At 40.3% G+C, this 22776-nt stretch overlaps 1 protein-coding gene across 1 annotated transcript in view; it reads left to right on the top strand.

Moving 5' to 3' along the window:
• The window catches only part of cav1 (caveolin 1), a 48744-nt gene extending 31861 nt beyond the window's left edge, over positions 1 to 16883 (top strand). The window contains exon 3 of the mRNA XM_076302545.1: positions 15770 to 16883. Within this exon, the coding sequence (XP_076158660.1) occupies positions 15770 to 16111 (342 nt within the window). The 3' untranslated portion in view covers positions 16112 to 16883. The remainder of the gene's footprint in view (positions 1 to 15769) is intronic.
• The last annotated feature ends 5893 nt before the right edge of the window (positions 16884 to 22776 follow it).

Raw genomic sequence — 22776 nt, forward strand, 5'->3', positions numbered from 1 at the left:
TAATTGCGCATAACATTAATTAATCCGCACACGAGTTTTATGTATTTTTATACCGTGTATTCTCCGTGTAAATTCATGCACCGAACCGTGACGCCCGTACCGTTTCGGTTCAATACGAATACATGAACCGTTACACCCCTAGTCAATGGTAGTTAAAGTTAGTAATCTATCGTTAAATTTAAGTTGAGTAGTTAACCTCACTGATTTATAAGCTTAAATGGTAAACGGTAACTTATTGACTAGGCTAGCCTACTCGATGCGTAGCCTACAAACCAGGCACATATAGGTTAACTTATTTATTTTCATAATTTAGGTTTAAATGAACAGTTTTCAGCGTAAAAACTATTAATGTTGTTATACCCTACAGTAGGTTATTACAATACACTGTAAATAAGGACAACTAAGGTACCATTATTTTGCTGAATTAGATTTAACTTACTGTTATTTGTAGAGATGCGTCTTTCCTCTTCGACAAATTGCCCCAGAATGAATTTGACAGCTTTGTCGCGCGACAGAAGTTACACAAGACAGTGCAGTTGCTAGGGTAACACATCTGAGCATTTGAGGTAGCTCAAAATTACAGTCATACTGTCAACAATCGATTGTGACGCTTTTTCCTCCAACTGCGCTTGCGTAGGTAGCCCAGTTCGACACGACACCGGTCGTGGCGAGAATGAGTGTATGTCAGTGCAAGTGTAAGTCTCCCGATCACATAGATCGGGAGACTCCGTGCAGTCCCGGGAACGGGAGGCAAGCAGCTGCCTTGCAGCTAGTAGTTACTCCGGTGAAAGACGTTGCAGTCAGCCTGCCAACAGCGGGAGCAGGGAGATGGGTCGTCCGGTGACCTCAGCACCAGAGCACAATCGAGTCCATCTTCGAAGAATGGCAAGTCCCAGAGGTGAAGTGGTTGAAACGGGAGTGGGTCTGTGCTCTATCACTGGTCCATAACTCAGCTTGGGCAGCCGCACTTCTAATGGGACCTCTCTCTTCACAACCCGGCCATGGACTGAGCGGCTCTCTCCTCCCTGAGGAGATGGAACGCTCACAGTGCACACATTTCGCGGGCATAGTAAAATAACAAATAATCATTGGTTGCTCATAAAATAGAATATAGATAGAATATCACAATAGAATTCCATATCACAACATAAACATTTAAAACATAAAGCATTGTGGTCATCTTAGTGACATGGGGAAAAACACAGTGCAGTATTTTACAGGTGCTTACAAGAGGATGTCTCTTTTTCTTCTTACCTTCTGTGTATGCTCTCATTTCTCTATACATAAATCAGTTGTATTTCTGGAGCATGTGTTAATAGTTGATAGAATATGCAGACTGTTCTCTTAAGAGAGACAAAAAGCATTTCCCTTTCCAAGTTTTTTCATGCTGTTAAAGGTGCCATTCCATCGTTTTTTCATTAATTTTGCCGTGGTCTCTAAGTATTAGTATTAATGAATGCCCTGTAAGCCGGTTTTGGTAAAAAAAAAAAAAAAAAATGCTAAAACTCGAGTCAAAATTGTTGCACAAAATGTCTTCGGAGATAGGCCTACAACCTTATGGGCTCTATCGTGCACTTTAGCGCAATTGACTTCGCGCAAATCGCTTTGTGGGCAGATCTTGGGCGCTGTTTCTATTTTACCGGCGGGTTAATGACTGTTGCGCCCGACGCAAATCTAAAATGGGGTGGTCTGAAGTAGCTACATTAATCATGGGTGTGGTTTGGGCGTAACGTGCAAAAAAACAATCAGAGCGTCATCTCACATTCCCTTTAACAACAGGCACGCTTGTTTCATAGCGGATTGCTATTATGATGGCGGAATTGCTAGGCGCAGCCAGGAACGGTTCACAGCGCTATAGTCAGTTGGGAACAGTTTGCTATTGATTTTTCCTCTTGACAAAATGTAATACAGAAATGTCACTTTCCAATGTTTTGGGATCACTCTCACTGAATCATAAAGTTATGAATGCATGGTGATATTTTTGCAATGTAATCTACCTCACTATAGAGTATAGACAATGCAGATCTGTCAGATAAGCTTTCCTCTCCCGTGCTGCTGCTGGGGCATTTGGATTAAATGGCATTGGCATGCAGTTCAAAATCACGTCTCATTAAGTCCTCTAATATTTCCTAATTTCATCAACACATCCGTGATTCGTGGAAATGTGCACGCTAGATTTATACCTATTTTTTCACATCGGACACCACACTGATTTCCCTCGTGTAGCAATATTTGTCCTTGTAATTATGTATGGTTTGCAGAAATGGGAACTGCGTCGTATAGATGAGAGGAGCAAAGTGCATTGCGCAACACAGGCGCTCAAGCGCCCATGCAGGTGTAAGCTACGGCTGTACTTTACCATCAGGCAACAGAAACAGTTTCCAAGTTGACCTAACTTTCCAACTCTGCACAGTATCCCATTAACTGCATGACAATAGGCTATTTACAATATTTTATGTAAAGTAGAGTTTGTAAACACGTTATCATCAACTTAATGCACGCACAACTTTTGTTTGAGCAGGAGAGAGAATAACAATGAATGGACGCAGCAACTACAGAAATTGTAGCCAAGGCTACTTGCTGCTTTCTTTTACTGTCTATGGTTGCTGGTTAATTCACAAACTCAAGACTTCAAGGCCATCATGGATATAAAACGTTTTTTGAAAACAACGAAAGGATGGAGGGAACATAGCAAAGCTTGGAGTTATTTCAGATGGGCTACAACAAGGTAGGCAAAATTGTGGTACTTGTCAAAACCTTAGCGCAGCTGGAATAATGCTTATAGGCTGATGTTAAAGCGCACACAATGTTTAAAGCCATACACAATGGTAAATTGGAACAAAACTAAAGGTAACTTTAGCCTTTATAGGGCTGTATAAAGTTGTCCAAATGAATAGGTCGTAATTAGGCGTTGTTGTTGTAAAGACATTGCATGTAGATGTACTATATAGGCTACTAAATTTTTAGTTGACCAATGCACGAACAAACCCGTGAAACAGACAAATATTATCAAAGGCTTTAAATTTTCCATCTGTGCACAGGGTGTCTGTAGATCGGTGTGCATAGCATTCATTCCTGCAGGCCTGTGGCCATGCATGCGCCCTTAAAATAGCATCTGAATTAGCGCCACTGACTTTAGACCAGGTCTGTGGCGGAATTATTTTCTGAAACTGCAAAATATCAACCGGGACCGTTTGCGCCGGAACACTCCCCCTCTTTTCACTGAAACGCCCCCGTGGGCGCACATGTACCTGTGGAGGGAAAATTCCAATATGCGCTGACTGCAAAATAGGAAAGACAAAAGCGCGAGTATACAAAGTCAATTGCGCTAGAGTGCAAAATAGAGCCCTACTGTATGTGTTTGATCCTGAATCGGTTCCTGATCGTTTGTCGATGAACGTTGGTTGGCCGCTGGTGGTATGCCCCCGGTGGTGTGCCACTTGTGGTCCACCATTGGACCACCATCTCTTTAAATTTAACTTGTCATGAATATTAAGAAAAGTTATTAAAATGATATATGGAGTATAACTGAACAAATTAAAAAGATTTTAGACCAATAATGGCAAGATATTGGGCAATTTGTCTGCAACCTGCCAGCGGACCGCCAGAGAACCGATGAGCATTACCCCAGTGGACCGGCAGCGGTCTGCCAGCCTCTTGCTATCTGGGATAGAATGGTAATATTTACATGTGAGCTTAAATTTTCTCCTAAAAGAGGTAAACGTTTGTGGCGATCGTCATCTTGCTTTCAAGTAATAAACAGTTGGAAACGTTTTAAAATAAAGACTTACACTGTCAAAACAGTTATTTGCAATCTTCCAGTTAGATATTTTACTTCACAACACAGGTTATAAGCGCCACTAAATGCAGTTCAGCCACTGGTCTAGCCTGCTAATGTATGCTATCGGAACGGATAGTTACGGTTTGAATTCCACAATGCCATCATTCAAAGACCATTTGGTCATAGCCCACCAAATATGTACATCTAAATGTTCTAAACAAACACACCTACTGTACCTACCTATATTTTGCTAGGTGCACTTGCGGGAATCGCACCAGAATGGCCACAGAAGCAGAGAATGTGTGCTGCAAGGAGACTCCTCCGGCAATGAGAATTATGGCTTTGGTTGATAGCCTACATTGGCAAAGGTTACTCATGTTGTTTATTGTCACGTATGACTGCTAAGGTGGTTAGAAAAATGGGTGACACCAGTAGGGATCGACCGATATGGTTTTTTCAGGGCCGATACCGATATCAATTATTACCAAAACAGGAGGCCGATAACCGATATGTAAAACCGATATGTCGGTTGTCAAAAAGGAGGGTAGAGGACTTCCGGTTTGGGCCATGCTGGAGTAAGAAGCAAGAGAGACGAGCTCCGGCCTAACTTGCCTATAATTTTCCTTTAAAGTGTTTTTAACGCCGTATAACTATAATAAAACTACTGTTATAACGTCTTATATTAGCCACGAACATATAATGAGCACCTCTACACACAAACAGTCGACCTCAGCTGCACCGACTGTTCCGCGTGGAACACCATTGCTAGCAAGCTAGCTACTATGGCCTCCCCTGCTAACGAATGCTCCTCTAGGAATGGCGATGGAATCTCCATGGACCAGTTGGTGGAAGAGCTGTCAAAGCAACGTGCCAGTTTAAGAGAGGATATTTCCATCCTCATTCAGGAATCTGTTGGCCCTTTGCAAACTTCTATGAACGCTGTAAAAGAGACTGTAGATAACTTTCAAACCCGATTGACTGCAACGGAATCCCTAGCAGGGGAGAATTTTGAAAAGTTATTCGCAGCAGATGCAGCAATCAAATCTTTGCAAACACAGAATACACAGCTCCTGGATCGCATCGAGGATTTAGAAAACCGCTCTCGCAGATCTAATTTGAGAATTGTGAATGTTCCTGAAGACAGTGAAGAGGGCGAGGATCCTGTGGTGTTTATGTCAAACTTGCTGATGGGCATTATGGGCAGTGAGGTTTTTGACTCTGTTCCAGCTTTGGAAAGGTCGCATGGAGTGGGCAAAAAACCTGAACATACTCGAAAGTCTCCTCGGCCGTTTGTGGTATGCTTCCAAAGATTCCAGGAAAAGGAGCGGGTACTGCGTTGGGCTAGACAACATGAGCTGAAATACAAGAATTCTACTCTGAGAATATATCCTGATTTCAGCGTTAGTCTGTCAAGGAGACGTGCGGAATTCAACAACATCAAGCAAGCACTTTACAAGAAGGGAATAAAATTCCAGTTACTTTATCCAGCCTGTCTGCGAGTCTCATTCGGAGGGAATTCGCTTAAATTCGACACACCAGAGGAAGCAAAGGCGTTCTATGATCAACAGGTGATGGCTCAAGAGTAAGAGATCCGACGGATTGCTATGTGACTACTTTGGCTGACGGCTGGCGGCTAGTTCACCTCCGTTAATGTTATCAGACTGAACTTTGCTTGAGGAGAGATGATGTCCTCACCAACTGATAATAGCAGCATAAAAGGACTAACACGGGCATTTTGAGGTAAATCTGTACTGTTCCCAGCCTACTATGTGCATTTACTCTCAAACGCTAAATTGACTTTGTTTGGGTTCATTCTAAACTGACTCATGTGTGGAGGTGGTGGCTACTAGCCATATATAATGTTAGCACACAATGTTAGTCACTGTTTAAAGTTGCACCTATCGTTGCTTAGGCTCATTGTCGGAATAGTCTGTCATAATGTGGCGAATGTTAGACGGCAATATTGATTTTTTATTTTATTTTTTTAAATAGCTTCAAGTATAACTTTTAGATGGCCAAAGGCTCTCCCGTAGGTTAACGGCTTAGTTAAATAACGCACCTCCGGAAGATTCAAGATTTAGAGGGGGGCCAGCGGTTTGCCTATGTTCAGGAGGCAGACATTGGAGATGTGTGTGTTATGTTTAATGTTGGGATGGGTTTAATTATTGACATAACCATTTTTATGTATTCTGTGTTAAAACGGGTTTTTATACTGCCAAAGGGTTTTTTGTGTTCATTTTCTTTTATTATTTTGGAGGAGTTTTTGACATACGTTTACCTTTCTGCTATGGGGTGTAGTTACACTCCACCCCATTCCCCTCCTTTAATGGCGCATGGCTGATAGCACAAATTATAGTAGAGCAGAAGTAGGCGCGCCATCCACCCGATTCATAAGCTGGAATGTTAAGGGCATGAATGGGCCGATTAAGAGGTCACGAATATTTTCCCACTTGAAGAAATTAAATGTGGAACTAGCGTTTTTACAAGAAACTCACTTGACCATAGCAGATCAAGTTAGGCTCAGGAAAAACTGGGTTGGACAGACCTTCCACTCCGCCTTTAACGCTAAGGCACGGGGAGCGGCCATATTGATCCATAAAAAAATATTATTTACGCCTTTAAAAACTATCTCTGATCCTCAAGGACGGTTTATAATAGTGACAGGTTCCCTCTTTAACACCCCTGTCGTACTTATAAGTGTATATGCCCCTAACTGGGATGATGTTGGCTTCATTAATAAACTCACCTCCCTGATTCCAAATCTAAATTCTCATAGGCTCATTCTTGCTGGGGATCTGAATACTGTGACTGACCCAGCTATAGATCGCTCCGATCCTAAAACTTTAACACGCTCCAAAATGTCCAAAGCTCTCTGTGATTTCATGGATCGGACTGGCTGTGTTGACCCATGGAGGTTTTTCTATCCACACAGAAAAGAATTCTCTTTCTTTTCACACGTTCATCATACATACAGTAGAATAGATTATTTTTTTATTGATAAAATACTCCTTCCCACAGTAAAGAAAGTAGAGTACACTGCCATAGTGGAATCAGACCATGCACCAGTGATTCTTGATCTTGTTTTCTCTCAAAATCTCACGCAGCGCAATACCTGGAGACTGAACACAGCCCTGTTGGCAGACAAACAGTTCTGTGAATTCATATCTAAAGCAATTGATGAGTTTTTGTTATTCAACAGATCAGACGTAATATCACCATCTACTTTATGGGAGACATTGAAAGTTGTTATTAGGGGAGAAATTATGTCATACTCCATATCACGTAATAAGGCAAGAAAACAGAGGGAGCAAGAACTAATTAACTCAATAAGAAACATAGACCGCCAGTATTCCACAGCCCCAACTCCAGAACTATATAAAGACAGAATCACTCTGAAAACTCAGTATGATTTATTAACGACGCAAAAAACGGAGAGGCACCTCCTGTGGTCAAGAGGACACTACTATGAGAATGGAGACAAAGCAGGTCGCTTGTTAGCTTACCAGCTGAAATGCAGATCAGCGTCTCGTATGATCCCACAGATTCTCAGTGATTCACAGTTAACAATAGATCCAGTTGAAATAAACAATACTTTTAAAGCATTTTACTCAGACTTGTATACATCTGAATTTCCTCATGATACATCAAACATGTTACAGTTTTTAAACAATTTGGATATCCCTAAGATTGATTCGGCTGTTAAGACTGAATTGGACAAACCTTTGCAACTACAAGAGATCTCTGATTCTATCCAGAAAATGCAAAGTGGTAAAACCCCAGGGCCAGACGGCTATCCTGTGGAGTTTTACAAGAAATTTTCATCTCAGCTAGCCCCCATTCTCCTTGAAATGTTTAACCATTCGTTGAGTCATTCAAAACTACCACAGAGCCTAACAGAGGCATCTATTTCACTTCTGTTGAAACCTGGTAAGGACCCGCTTAAGTGTGGGTCATATCGGCCAATTTCACTTCTAAACACAGATGTAAAGATATTAGCCAAGATCCTTGCCTCAAGATTAGATACTGTAATGCCCCAAATAATTTCAATGGACCAAACTGGATTTATGAAGGACCGTCACTCTTTCACAAATATTCGTAAACTGTTGAATGTTGTGCACTCTCCAGCATCCAGGGGGATTCCAGAAGTGGTTGTCTCCCTTGATGCGGAGAAGGCATTTGACAGAATCGAGTGGGGTTATCTGTTTGCCGTATTAGAAAGATTTGGCTTTGGTTCTAATTTTATCTCTTATGTCCGCCTGCTATATACTTCCCCAAAAGCATCAGTAATAACTAACAAATTGGCTTCCCAACTTTTTCCTCTGTCAAGGGGTACCCGACAGGGATGTCCCCTCAGCCCTCTTTTGTTTGCATTAGCTATAGAACCCCTGTCAATTAAGTTGAGAACATCATACGCCATACATGGGATTCACAGGATGGGAGTTGAACATAGGATTTCTCTATATGCTGACGATTTATTGCTCTATATATCAGATCCAGTGTCATGTGTCCCTGATGTTGTGGAAATGTTACATGTATTTGGGCTTTTCTCTGGCTACAAATTGAACATGTCCAAAAGTGAATGCTTTCCAATCAATAATTCAGCTCTTCATATTTCGGAGACTGCACTCCCTTTCCGCATTTCCAAGTCTGGCTTTAGATACTTAGGCATACAGGTCACCCGTAACTTCTCTGATCTTTATGAAGAGAATTTCAAACCCCTCATGAGAAAGCTAGAATCCGATCTTCAGAGATGGTCAGCCCTATACGTATCTCTCACAGGTAGAGTTAATTGTATAAAAATGAATGTTTTACCTAGATTTTTGTATTTGTTTCAATGTCTCCCAGTATTTTTGTCCAAATAATTTTTTCAGTCTTTGAATAAGTTAATCTTTTCTTTTCTGTGGGATGGTAAAACTCCTAGAATCCGGAGGGAGTTTCTAGAGAGACCCAAGAGCCAAGGTGGCCTAGCGCTTCCCAATTTAAGGAATTATTATTGGGCGTCAAATATACAAAAAGTTATTTACTGGTTTCATTCTCCAGAATTGGAATGGTGCCAAGTTGAAGCAAACTCCTGCTTATCAACATCTACCTCTGCTTTGGCTACAGCAAAATTACCTTTCTCACCATCACAGTATACATCAAGCCTCGTAGTACATTCTACTCTCAAAATTTGGGCGCAATTTAGACAACATTTCAAACTTCTTGATTTTTCTATGTGTAGCCCTATCTCCAATAACCACCTCTTGCCTGCAGCCAGAATGGATCATACCTTTAAACAGTGGCAAAGAGTGGGTCTTATTAGATGTAGTGACTTTTATATAGATGGCCTTTTTGGCAGCTTTAATGACCTTACAAAGAAATTTAAACTACAACGGTCAGATTTATTTAGATATTTTCAGGTCCGTCACTTTATCCAAACATGGAGTTCAACCTTTCCAGCCTTACCAGCAAACTCAGAGTTGGACAACATCTTACAGATTCCTGTGCAGAGTAAAGGCCAGATTTCAATTATATCCAACACAATACTTTCTTTACAAAAGGTGTCATTAGATAAAATCAGGAATGATTGGGCTGAAGAACTTGGGATGGAGATACCTGATGCAGCTTGGGACTGTGCTCAGGGTAGAGTTAATGGAACATCCTCCTGTGCCCGCCTCAACCTGATACAGTTTAAAGTTTTTCACCGAATTTATTACACCAAATTAAAGCTGTCCAGAATCTATCCAGACATTGATGACCGCTGTGACCGCTGTAATTCTACTTCAGCAGACATGGCTCATATGTTTTGGACTTGTCCAAAGTTATGAGACTTTTGGTCATCTGTTTGCAGAACTTTAAATGAAGCGTTTGACACCGATGTGAAGCCAAATGCAGAAATGGCCATTTTTGGTGTACTAGTGAGTGAAGTCTTAATGACTACTGATAAGAAAAACGCGTTTGCCTTTGCCTCCCTTTTGGCTCGTAGAAGGATAGTCCTCGAGTGGAAATCTCATCAACCACCGAATGCATCAGTCTGGCTTAAGGACCTGATGCTATTCCTAAAATTAGAAAAAATTAAGTATTTCTCTAGAGGATCAACCAATACATTCCATAAAATATGGGATCCATTGTTGTCATACTTTGAGAGGCTTAACACTCTCCCCCCAGATGATATAAGGCCCTGATAATGTAAGACCTTGCCCTATATGCACAATTGTGTGTTGTCTGATATATGATGTGCCCTCTACACGGAGTGGGAATTACTCCCTCCCTCAACTTCCTCCTCCCCCCCACCTTTTTTTAAATTTTATTATTATTTTTTTTTTTATTACTTATTTATTATTATTATTATTATTATTTTATTTATTTAAATGGCAGTATATGGGTGGTGTGGGTGGGATGGGTTTGATTCAAAATAAGAAAACAGAAATCAAGAAGAGACTGTACCTGAATGTATGGATCTGTTTTGTCTTACCTTTCTTGAATAAAAACATGGTATAAAAAAAAAAAAAAAAAAAAGGAGGGTAGATAGTAAAGGCGATATGCTGCAAAAAAATAATTCAAAAGCATTTAATTATGCAAACTTTTCTTTCTTTTGATACACAATTGTCTATTAACTTGCATCACAAGTGTAAATCCTGTGTATGATGTTAATCCAAGAGCTGAGTGATAGCAATTATTTTCATAGACTAGGCCTACACAATGGGCTACAGTATGTGCTTGTTTAGGGACCTGTCACAAAGAGGATGCTTTGCCATCGTGTGTGTGAGTGCACGGAAAGAGGGAGAGGTGCATGCATGATGGCAAGTGTTACTGTTGAATAGTTTAACAAAACAGTTTTAAAATAGTTATTGGGCTATTTAAGCATGCAATTTGTGTCCATATGTAGGCTATAAACTACACTTTTGTGAGCCTAAAAGGCACGTTAATAGCCAGCTCAGGACGCAATTTACTTCAGGTCGGATTAAATTACGGCTGGCCCTGGGTGCCTGTAGCCTGGTCTTTTCTGACAGTCCATTTCAAAAAGGAGCAACTAGACTTTTTGACATTCGCTATCGCATAATTTAGGACTTGTCTACTATGTAGGCCGATATGTAGGGATAACGTCCGCCGAGGTGTCCCGTTATTCACAATTAATGGACGAGGCGGGGGCAGCACCCGAGTTTGTAGGCTAACTAGGCTTTTTATTCACTATGTGGTGAATAAAAAGAAAAAAATTAATGGAGCTCTAGTGTGCGGACTTCTTTGTAATTTTTAACTAGGCTAAACAGCATATAACGTGCATCAATCGAGAATTCGCTAAATGAAGGAAGTGGGTGCTTTACTTATTGATCCGGATCAAAGAGACAGTAGCTTACAAAGCTAAGTTGCAATGATGTGATTCATTGCAACTTCAGCAATGTAAGGTACCTTTACCTTCGAAAAATAGCTCCGTACAGCTGAAGCCCAGTCTAGCCTACAGTCTGCCTCAGTGAGAATCCTAAACTTTCTCTGTGTTCAGTCTTCGATCCTGATTGGCTGCATTCGTGCTAACAAATCAGACGGTGTAGTAGGCGGGACAATGCTCTCGACCACAGAGTAGCAAATGCAGGGAGTGAGAGACGCTTTACAGACAAAGTAGCGCGTTTCATTCTTTATCCATTTCAATATTGGCTTGGAAAAAATTACCGATACCGATTATTATAAAAATGCTAAATATCGGCCCTAATAATCGGCCCGGCCGATAATTGGTCGATCCCTAGACACCATTACCCCTGTTGTCTGTATGACCCTCCACCCAGGATTAGAACCAGTCTGCCTTAACATAATATACTCCCTTCAAAATGCACTAAACATTTATAGAGCCAACTATGGCCCCTTGCGAGACATGATGGGAGATGAAAGGTAAGATAAACCATCTAAAACTGATGAAACTCCTAAAGCGAATATACAAAATAGGTCAATTTTCAATAAACAACTTCATTAAATTTACATACAGCAGTGGTTTTTCAAAGTGTGGTCCGCAAGCTATCCCAAGTGGTCTGCGAGTAGATCTGGTAAAATATAAAAAGAGGAGCTGTTTGCAATATTGAACCAATTTGTATGTAAATCCAAACAGTTCTGCAACACTGCCTATTAGGCCTGCACGATTCAGGGAAAAATGCTTGCCTTTTGGAGAATTAACATTCAACTGGCCATTTAGTTCGGTTTGAGACTGAGTGGTTGGCTGATTCTCGTCACTAGTACCTAATATTTTTTGCAGTAGCCTACGCTAGGCTACAGATTATTTCTTAAAAGTTATCACTCCACTACAGGTTCATTTATCAAACTGGTGCTTAGCCTACTCTACATCCTTTGCAAATTAAGCCAAGTCAAGAGAGGACCAATCGTCAAAATTTCGGTGTCCACCACTCTAGTTCATCCAAAACAAACCAGAAAAGGGCCTTAAAGTGCTAAAAACCGGAATTTTCCTTTAAGGCCTGAAGACGCAAAAACAATCCACATATTACAAGATGTTACATAGTGGTATAAGTGTCAACCGTTGTGGATATACACAAAAACATGTAGGCATATAGATAGATAGATAGATAGATACTTTATTGATCCCCAAGGGGAAATTCAAGATATGTGATTTGATATTACAAGATGTCACATTATTATTAGTAAACACATATTTATATTGTCAATATTACATCACAAGAATGGTGAGAAGTCAATTTCCTCATTTAGGCCAGGGTGTGTAGTGGCTTTAAGGGTATGTATCCAGAATGTTTCCCTTTGTAAGAGACGCTTCAGTCTATCTCCCCCCCTGATGTTTTTTGGTACTACTTCAATAACCATGGCCTTGATCTGGTTAGTGTGGCCAGCAGTCTTGTAATGGTGGGCCATTGGATAGTTAGGGTTCTGGGTCCTAATGGCATTCTTGTGTTCAGCCCGTCTTTGTCGGAACATTCACATTGTAGCCTATAAACCACAAAAGTGGTGCTGCAGTTGGCGAAGCTGCGAACTTGGAAACTTCTCTGTGTGTGTACATCCATGAACTTATTGTCCCTCAAAATGTTGTCGCAATGGTTGCAGGCACCACACCTTTAGGTACCTGTCGGTTTAGGGAAGTGGAAGGCAGGTTTGTTGGCTGGCAGATGGCTTCTGACCAAGGCATCCTTCTAACCTGACTCCGCCAGATGGATTTGCTCCGCATATCCATCTGGGAACTTTTCATTGAAGAACTTTTGGGAAGGGGCGGAAATACTGGTTAGCTGATTGGATAAACCATCTGTCTATCACTACCTTTGTTGGTTATCGACGGGCCAAATCAACCAATTAGATGAACAAAGTGTTCTTCTAATGCCTTCGTTTAACATACAATTAAGTTAGGTAACGTGACTAACGTTAAGATGTTTTAACTTACCATTTGTATGTGACATGAACCTAATCAACGACAATTCCCATCAAGTTTTCACGGTAGGCCCTACACTTCTGAAAAAAGTATATTCCTCCATTGTGAACTGGAATCAGCCGTGGAGGATGTCTGTGTCTTTCATTCCTCCCAGCTGCATGGCTGAGACTCATAGCTTCACAGCTTACCCAGGAATACTTTCTAATTTGAATAAAACTTGCGCGATAGCTATGCTCATCTCTGTGGATGCCGTCATGTTGTTCGTTGCGTCACACCTCAACCCGCCTCAAAGCCAACGCTGATTGGACGTTCGTTTGGTGAACTGCTCCAAATTCTCTTTAACGGAAAGTATTCAGACTGATCTGCGAGTGAAACCCTGAAGCTCGCGAGATCAGGATGGTCTCACAAGGCTAGCATCCTTCAGGGTTGGCGCCAGGCTTGGAATTTCACCATTCTGGGGGCAAGACCACTTGGCCTTCAGTTGGGCATATTTGGTGGGGGGCACAAAGGCCACATGTCAGGGCACCAAGGCCAAAGTTAACTATACAGTAGTAGGCTATACAAATGATCAAAGTTTCACTGCAGTAGACCTGCATCACTATATGAAACATTACAAAAACATGACACATGACATATTACATATAACTGTAACTCATCTGATCATCTAATATTTACAGATATCTAGGCTATATTTAACATTTATTTTATATTTGGCCTGTTATGAAATCATGTATTGAATTTAAGCACAGCTCAGCTTTAAGAAACTCAAATAGCCTAGATGCATGCTTAGCATTTTGTGATCATTAAGGCTTTCACAAACTCTTAGTCAGCTGTCCTCTGATTAACCTATATCTAGGCGACATTTGCAATATTTATTTTGTATTTGACCCGTTATGAAACAATGTGGAACAATTTAAACACAGTGTAAAACTCCAATCACAAATTTGGAGACATCCATGTATGTTGAAATTTACTGCAAATTCAAAACGGGATTACTCTGGAACGGCTAACTGTACAGGGGACTGCTTTGCACCTTTCTGTTCGGTCTGCTGTTTATTCTGATATATGGTTTGGTTCGTGAAGTATTCCACCGAGATGAATGGGTAGGGAGATGGACGCAAAACCTTCAGTAGAATTTATGATTAAATGTAATATTATTTACTTTTCTCGCGAACCGTTCATCACAGCAATTAGCTGCTAACATCGTTTAAAAGCTGAGAAAAAGCTCTTTCATGTGATACTTGTGATGTCTGTGTGATGAGGCTACTTCGCGAGTAGTTCAACTGAGAAGAATGGGTGAATTTGGACGCACTCTTTCTTGCGCTGTCACTTTCTCCACTGCGTAATTTGCGCTGTGAATGCTAAGATTATTTTGACATGCCACAGGCTAAATAAAAATCGCTATTAGTAGGACGCAAAACAGAATATTTAGGCTAAAGAAGGGGGCACCAAGGCCACCGTGGCTTGTACACCTCTGATTTTCAAAGGGGCGTCACGGCCAAAGCAAGGGGCTACCGTCGTGGCCGCCGTGAAATTCCTACCCTGGTTGGCGCCCTTCGGAAGGAAACCATGGGGGGCTCTGTAAAAAGTGTGGAAAGAGTGTCATCGCTCAGTAAAATTTCCCAGGTCTTTGTGATTATATTCTTGACCTTATAGGCCATGTTGCTATACTGTGTGGAAAAAAAGATTCTGGGGGACCGTTTATTTCTAGGTTTCTTTGTCAACAGCTGTTTGCGGTGAAAGGACTTTGTTTCTGTGAGAGCTCTGTTCAGAACACCATGTCCATAGCATCTGCGTTCAAACCTGTGAAACATGTCAGTAGCCTGATGATCAAAGTCAGTTTCATTGTCACAGATCCTTTGAAACTGCCCATATGGTATGTTTGAGATTAGACTTTTGCGATGGAAGCTGTCGCCCCTTCCTGGTGTCTTCCATGGTGTTCCTGTCAGTACTTTTTCTATAAATTGATGTATGAAGAACGCCCTCTGTGTCAATACTGATTTTTAGATCAAGAAAATTAATCTCTATGGTACTGTACTCAAGGCTGAGTCTAATGTTCGGGTTAGTGTTGTTGAGGTGAGCTTTGAAGAAAGGAAAGGAGAGACAATCATGTAGGGATTCCAGAGCTTAGGGGCCATGGCGCTGAAAGACCTGCCAACTAGGGTAGAGAGTTGAAAATGACAGCAAATATCTGATCTGCCTGTTTAGACTGCAGTCGCATTGGCACATGTCCGATTCATATCAGATCTATTTCCACATAATGAGGCCTGAATCCGATCTGAACAATGATGAAATTGCCCCTCTGGATAAATAACATTTTTTGAATTGAATTGAATTGAATTTGGCTAGCTCAATTGCACTGTAGAACTGTACTACTTAAACCAGACGTTTGACAATGTAAAGGCTGCTTCAGGTGAAGGATCGACTTTCCTTTCCTTAATATTCAAATGTTTATTGGCTGTTATAAATCATATTGAATTATCTCTCACTTTTATTTGTTTAATAAAAGTGAGGCAGCAACATTTCAACATTTCAAACTCTAGCCATCTTGCACCATAATGACAGCCAAATATGGCTATTCCCTTCACTCATGCTGTTTTTGTCTACTAACAGGGACTTTTATTTTCCCGCAGGTAGAGTTTGAAGATGTCATTGCAGAGCCAGCAGGGACTTACAGCTTTGATGGTGTGTGGAAAGCAAGCTTCACTACATTTACTGTCACCAAGTACTGGTGCTATCGGTTGCTGACAGCACTTGTTGGCATCCCTCTTGCACTGGTGTGGGGCATTTTCTTTGCTATTCTCTCTTTTGTGCACATCTGGGCTGTAGTGCCCTGTGTTAAGAGTTACCTGATTGAAATTCAGTGTGTGAGCCGTGTATACTCTATTTGTGTGCATACATTCCTTGATCCCATGTTTGAAGCCATGGGCAAATGCTTCAGCAGCATACGAGTTTCCACCACCAAAGTAGTGTAATAATGCCTCTAGGGAGGTTGGAAAATGAGTGGAATACAGCAAAAATACTGTACTAAAAAGAACACCAGACTTGCAAGAGATCATCAACATTTTAAAGTTTTTTTAAATTTAGTAGACAATCACAAGCTCTTCTGCTTTAACCTTAAAACACCATCCCTTCAGCTTTTCTTTAACAACAAGCTTTTATGTTACCGAGCTAAAGAGTGTATCACTTCAGAAGGTCACTACACTGGCCTCTGCCTTCTCCTGCTGACTTTAACAAAATCATACATACAATGTATTCTTTGACTTCAGCCATATAGAACTTTCATAAAGAATATACCGGTATTAAAGGGGTTAATGAGAACATTATCTGAACACTGATCATGAAATAATAAATGTTAATTTTCTGTTAAAGTTGTAAGTCTTGTAATCAGTACAACATGTTGTAGGGTGTATGTGCGTGACAGATTTTTTCTTGAGAATAAGATAATGCTACGGTTACAGATAAGGACATTCAGCACTGATTTTCAGTCTTTGCCTCAGCTCATGTAATCACAGTATATCTGTTGTTTGTGGGTGAATCATCACTGATGATCAGACTGTGTTGGCTAGTATGTCTGACAGAAGCATGTTATGGTGATTTATATCTCAATTGGACTTTTCATGTTTGTGTATCTTTAACTGCTGTTTTCAGGATGCTGTATCATTATATTTCAAAATAACACAAGTCCTTTCATGTTTATTGTACACATCATGTTATGCAGAGCACATTAAAATATGTTAAATCAAATGGGTTTCTATTTTCTGTTCTAATTTCTGTTTCTAGTTTTTGGATGTTTGAAGTTTAAACCATTAGAACTCCCACCCCAACATAATAAACCACAAACGTAATGCAGATCTGCACTTTTTAAACAAAATAATCCAACCACTTCTATAAGGGCTCCCAAAATTCTGATTTTTCAACACTATTAACCCATTTACTCCTAAAATGCCTGCTAAAAACGCCTATAGAATCCTATGGCATTCTAGACTAAATAACCTTATTTCCTGAGGGTTTTCTTAAAACATACTAAAAATTGTCAACGTCTACCAAAATGTAATATCTAAGCCTCTGTAGCACCTAGAAACATGAAATAAAAAGCATGCTGCGCTACACAGCATCCAGCGGGAGGGTCAATGTTGCGCTATGCAGCATCCAGCAGGAGGGTCAATGTTGCGTCATGCAGCATCCAGCGCGAATGGGTTAAGCAATCTGAGTTCAGCAAAATTGTAAGTCAGACCAGTTCCTCAACATGTGCTCTGGATCCAGTCCCTACTAGATTCCTCAAGAAGGTATATGATAGTTGGCTCCCTTATTTCTCAAGATAATAAATACCTCATTAGAAACAGGTATATCTACAACTGCTTTTAAAACCGCTGTCGTGAAACCTTTACTTTAAAAGTCAAATCTTGATCATACTATCCTGAGTAATTACAGGCCTATATCAAACCTACCTTTCCTGAGCAAAGTACTTGGAAAAAGTTGTTTGTAATGAACATAAAGGAGAAAATACGGCGATTTTTCATATAGATCTCCGTTTCTTGAGGTCATGAGTACTGTCGGTACGAAAAAAAACCCAAAAACAATCGGTTTTACCTAGCTTGATTTGCCTAGCTTCCAGGTAGCTACAGTGCTACATTCTGGGGGCATGTTCACGAGCCATCATGTTCATGCCCCCAGAGTGTAGCACTGTAGCTGCCTGGCTGCTTTACCAATTGTTTTTGTTGTTTTTCGTACTGACAGTACTCGGTGACCTCAAGAAATGAAGATCTATATGGAAAATAATACCTTCCTCAAAGAAAACAGTTTTTTCGAAAAATTTCAGGTTTTAGATCAAATCACAGCACAGCAACGGTCCTAGTAAAAATAATTAATGATCTCAGACTAACTTCAGTACTGACTTAAACAAAGTCTCAATCCTTATTCTTCTGGATTTGAGTACAGCATTTGACACAACTGATCATAATGTTTTAATTCACTGCCTTGCGAAGTGGGTTGGTCTCTGATAATGTTGTAAACTGGTTTCAAACCTACATTACTGGCAGATATTTTTATGTTAGTCTAGGGCAAGGATTCCCAAACTGGGGTACGCAAGATGAAAAGGGCAATGTCGGAAAGGTGTTAAAAATTTTTTTTTAAATCTTATCTAATTAATTCATAATACATAATTTTGCATCTGGTTATCAATAAATATCTGGGGATCAATAAAGTATCTATCTATCTATCTATCTAATGATATGGAAATGTGAAATTAAAGGAAATAATTTGTAAACTCTATGTTTCATTAAAAAATAAGCTACCCAAAATGCACATGATTTTCTGAGGGCAGCCACTTGTGGATTTTTGGACGAGGCATGGTAGAGTACCCATTTCTGGCAAAGAAACGCTGAAGGTTTTGATCTCCTTCGCCACAACCTACCTATGCAAGACAGGTTTCTCTGCTTTCACAGCAGTGAAGACAAAACATCACCAAAGACTAAAATAGATGCTGTTGAGAAGGACTTGCGCATTAAACTGTCTTCACTTGCACCAGTGTTGGGGAGTAACGGAATACATGTACCGGCGTTACGTATTAGAATACAAATTATGAGTAAATGTATTCCCTTACAGTTACAATTTAAATAGTTGGTATTTAGAATACAGTTACATTGTTGAAATCAATGGATTACATGACGATACTTCTCTGTTTCATAAGTTTATTCACTCTAAATAAATTAAGGCAACTCCATTTCCCAGAAGCTCCTGAAAGCAATCTATGATGAAATTGTTTCCATGTTTAAATCCAAGCCCCGCCGTCTTGCACTATCCTCACTATCCACCCATCAAAACGCAGCCAACGCGCATTATGGACGCCATCGGAGACCCTGAAAATTAGGAGTAAAGTAAGTGGAGGTAACTCCTGTTCCTCACTGAACATGGTTCCTGATCAAAGGATACTTTCCCAAGTATTAATAGCTCAGGCTACTTCGGCCAATCGGTTACACAGTTTGCTAATCAATAAACAAAGCCTAGTTCACATGTTTAGACCTACAATAAAACCCATCTCTAAAATAGGCACTGGATTCTAAGTTTTCTATTCTAACTTAAAATAGTTTTATGGCTTATTTTTTTTTCTAATTAGATCTACATTTACGTTTTAAAATGAATTATGGTGCAGCCTCTGAAGAATTATTCTTGCTACATGTAGTAGCATATTTTAACGTGCGGTTTTTGATTGTCATTACGCGATCACATTAATTTTGAGAGCACTGATATACAGTAGGCTATAGTGTTTACATTTGCAGGTCATATGCGCCCCTCACTTGTACTGGGTTGATGCCACCTAAAATCTCACAGGCACACCTTAATTAAAGTAGCCTATTTGTTTTTGTTTGTTTTAATTAGTCTAGTCACCTGCTGTAGTTTTACTGGTCACCTTGCTATTTTATAGTTGTATCAGGTTAGTTGACTTTACATTCTCCCCTTTGTGGGCCTAACACTTCCATTTGGAACAGAAAAACACACCAGAATAGGCCTGTTTAGTAAGCAAGATTTGATGGCCGCATTCCTACACTTATAAAATGCAATTCAATGCAGAAGTAAACCAAGTATTCAGAATACGTTACTCAGATTGAGTAATGTAACGGAATACGTTACAAATTACATTTTTGGGCATGTATTCTGTATTCTGTAACGGAATACATTTTGAAAGTATCCTTCCCAACACTGCATCACAGAGCTTCAGGTAGCTAACTTACAACACAAAAACTGTTTATACAGATGATCTTTTACTTTATTTACCTAGAGTATAAGGCTAAATCTGTGAATGGGCCATAGCTGTAAGAAGTTGGTTTGTCCGTGTTCCGAAGTCGGCAAAGTTACATTCTTTTGAGTGGCAGCAAAGGCAGCCAATCAGCGTCAAATGCTTGCATTTCTTTGTTGACAATAAACTATTTCCACTTATTCAAAGATGCAACTACCATGCTAGGCTTATCTCAGACCATTCATTCACCCCTCTTAATGGCCATTAACTTTGTCCACAAATCTACATCTCGTCCACCTTGGAGATTTAATACACCTCTCCTATCTGACTCTTTATTGACACAAATGCATTTAAAAATTAAGCATTTAAAGCCTACATGAGAGGCCAACTAATATCACATGTGGCATATGATAAGCAGCTGAGATCTTTTACTCTCACCAATCTCATGCACCGCCCCTGCTTTGTATAAAGAGAAGCTCCTCCTCAAAACCGAATTTGAAAATCTTAGCACAAGTAATGCGGAAGAAATTATCCTGAAATCTAGACACTCTTACTATGAATATGGTGATAAACCTAGCCATCTTTTGGCACACCAACTTCGTCAATCTGCTGCCTGACGAGTTATCGCAGAAATCAACGCTTTCAGGAATTTCTACATATCACTCTATACTTCAGAACAGCAACCTACTGCTGATGACCTGTTATATTTCTTTGCTAATCTTCCCATACCAAAACTATTAGAGGACACAGCTGAAAATCTTGATAGACCACTTAATGCAGAAGAGGTGGGGGAAGCTATTATGGCTATGCAAAGTGGGAAGAGTCCTGGCCCTGATGGTTTTTCAGCTGAGTTTTTCAAGAAATTTTCTGCGAAGCTCACTCCTTTGCTTCTAACCATGTTCACTGAATCTCTTGCTTCAGGCATTCTTCTCAAAACTTTACGTTCCACCCCAGGTGCCACCCCCATTAACATGGTCTAAGGCAGGACCTTTCTTGATGCACTTGCAGCAGTTTGTATCAGACGTCAGAAATGTAAGCGGCAAACACGCTTGCCTTTATTGGCCTACAGGCTACTGCTTGTGCTAACACGCAAAGATATCTATTTATTGCATCTGCCAGTGCCTATTTATCTAATCACACAGTCATTAAGTGTTAACTGTAGGCTAGGCCTATACTTTTGTAAAAGTGTTTAATGGCAATAATGTTCTAATGTAATGTTAAGAAAACTTTTCATTTATGGTTCATCAAGCTTAGGCCTACTCACTAAACACTCGTCGCATCGAGGCTACAGGTAGCGATATTCTGAAGACATGTATGACCATTCAACCAGACAAGCATTTTTTGTAAAATATAGAAATTATGGGAAGTTTACATAGTGTGGTCAAAAATATCCAGGCAACACTCAGGTGTGAGGAACCACTGCAGGTTTATTCACGATACCGGGAGCAGGTCACTAGCAACATCATGTTCCAGTAACACTACTCAAAGTTCTCTAGGGCGAAGCCCCATCTTATACATGTTAATTACATTGGTAATACAAATCACATGAGTACAATGGTCTTTTCCAAAAATCCTCATACATGCAGAAATACAACAATACATATACACTTCTTGGACATAGCATGTGATCCATGCGCCATACGCAAGTCATGTGGCTACTCCAAGTAAGTAGATAATTGGTCAATACAATACATATACATCCTTCAGCATTCTCTTGCCATAGTCTAGTTCCTGTCGGGATATTCCTAATATTACTGCCTCAGGCAGAATACCCTTAACTCGTGACAAAGGGGGTCGCATGACCTTTATTAGAAAACCATGACATGGAGAGAGCAAATGACAGACAAAACAAAGTTGATGCACAGTATTGAATGTATAGAAAGCATACAAAGAATATAAGAAAATGAAATGTTAATCACTTCTATGTAATAAATGTAGATTAGTATTCACTTCTAATACATGTACAATTATTAATAATCACTTCTAATACATGAAAATGTTAGTAATCCAAAATTTCTCCTTCAATAGCTTAGGCTAAACTGTTTCTTTCGTCCCCCATGCCTGTTTTATTCATCCCGATCAGGAGGGATAAATGAAACATTGCGCACGTTCCACTTTTGCTTAAATAATTACTGAACGCAGGGCTGGACTGGCCATCTGGCATACTTTTTTCTTTTTTTTTCTCAAATTATGAGCCTCCTCGATGAGTAGATTGCTGGTCTACGGAGCCATGAATTAAAATTACGCCCTACTTCTGTCTGTTAATTTGCGGCACAATTGAATGATATTATAGTACCGCGGACCGAAAGGTTTCCCCGATCAGGAAATACTCCTTAATTCACAACTTTTTTAGGCCTAACAGAGGTAGCCTAAATATCGTGCCTATGGCGATGTCCGCTTAAAAAAACAAAAACATTTATTTCACTTGTCTCGCTGGATTGAACGCAGAATGTGGGCTGTTGCGCAAATAGATGAATGAGGGAAGGAGATTCAGTTAACAAAAACCTAAAGTTTTGCTAACATTTTCTCCATTATTATCGTAAAACATGTCTCCATGCAGGGCAGGGCTGGTTCTAACCTAGGCTAGGCTACTATATTTGGGTGGGCTGGTAGAAATTTTGGGTGGGCAACATAGCAAAGCTGTCAAATTGGATCAAAACATAACATAAACACAAAACAAGCGCTTCTGTAGCTCTGTTGAGTAGACGTGGCTACTTGAAGGAGTGTGCCAGTAGCATCGGCGGTTCGAATCCGGCAAGGTGCCGTGTCCGCCCCTGTCACCCGTTACTTTAGTGTGTCCGTGGCATACATAGAAAAGGCAGCGCTGTGCTAAAGCACTTTAAGAATTGCATCGCCGGTTCGAATCCGGCCTGATGCACCGGCCGCCCCTACGGCCGTTTT

This window comes from Alosa pseudoharengus, unplaced genomic scaffold, assembly GCF_046254945.1.
Source record: "Alosa pseudoharengus isolate Yale_2024_CS ecotype anadromous, Long Island Sound unplaced genomic scaffold, YU_APseudo_1.1 YU_APseudo_1.1_scf_10, whole genome shotgun sequence".
Lineage (NCBI taxonomy): Eukaryota > Metazoa > Chordata > Actinopteri > Clupeiformes > Clupeidae > Alosa > Alosa pseudoharengus.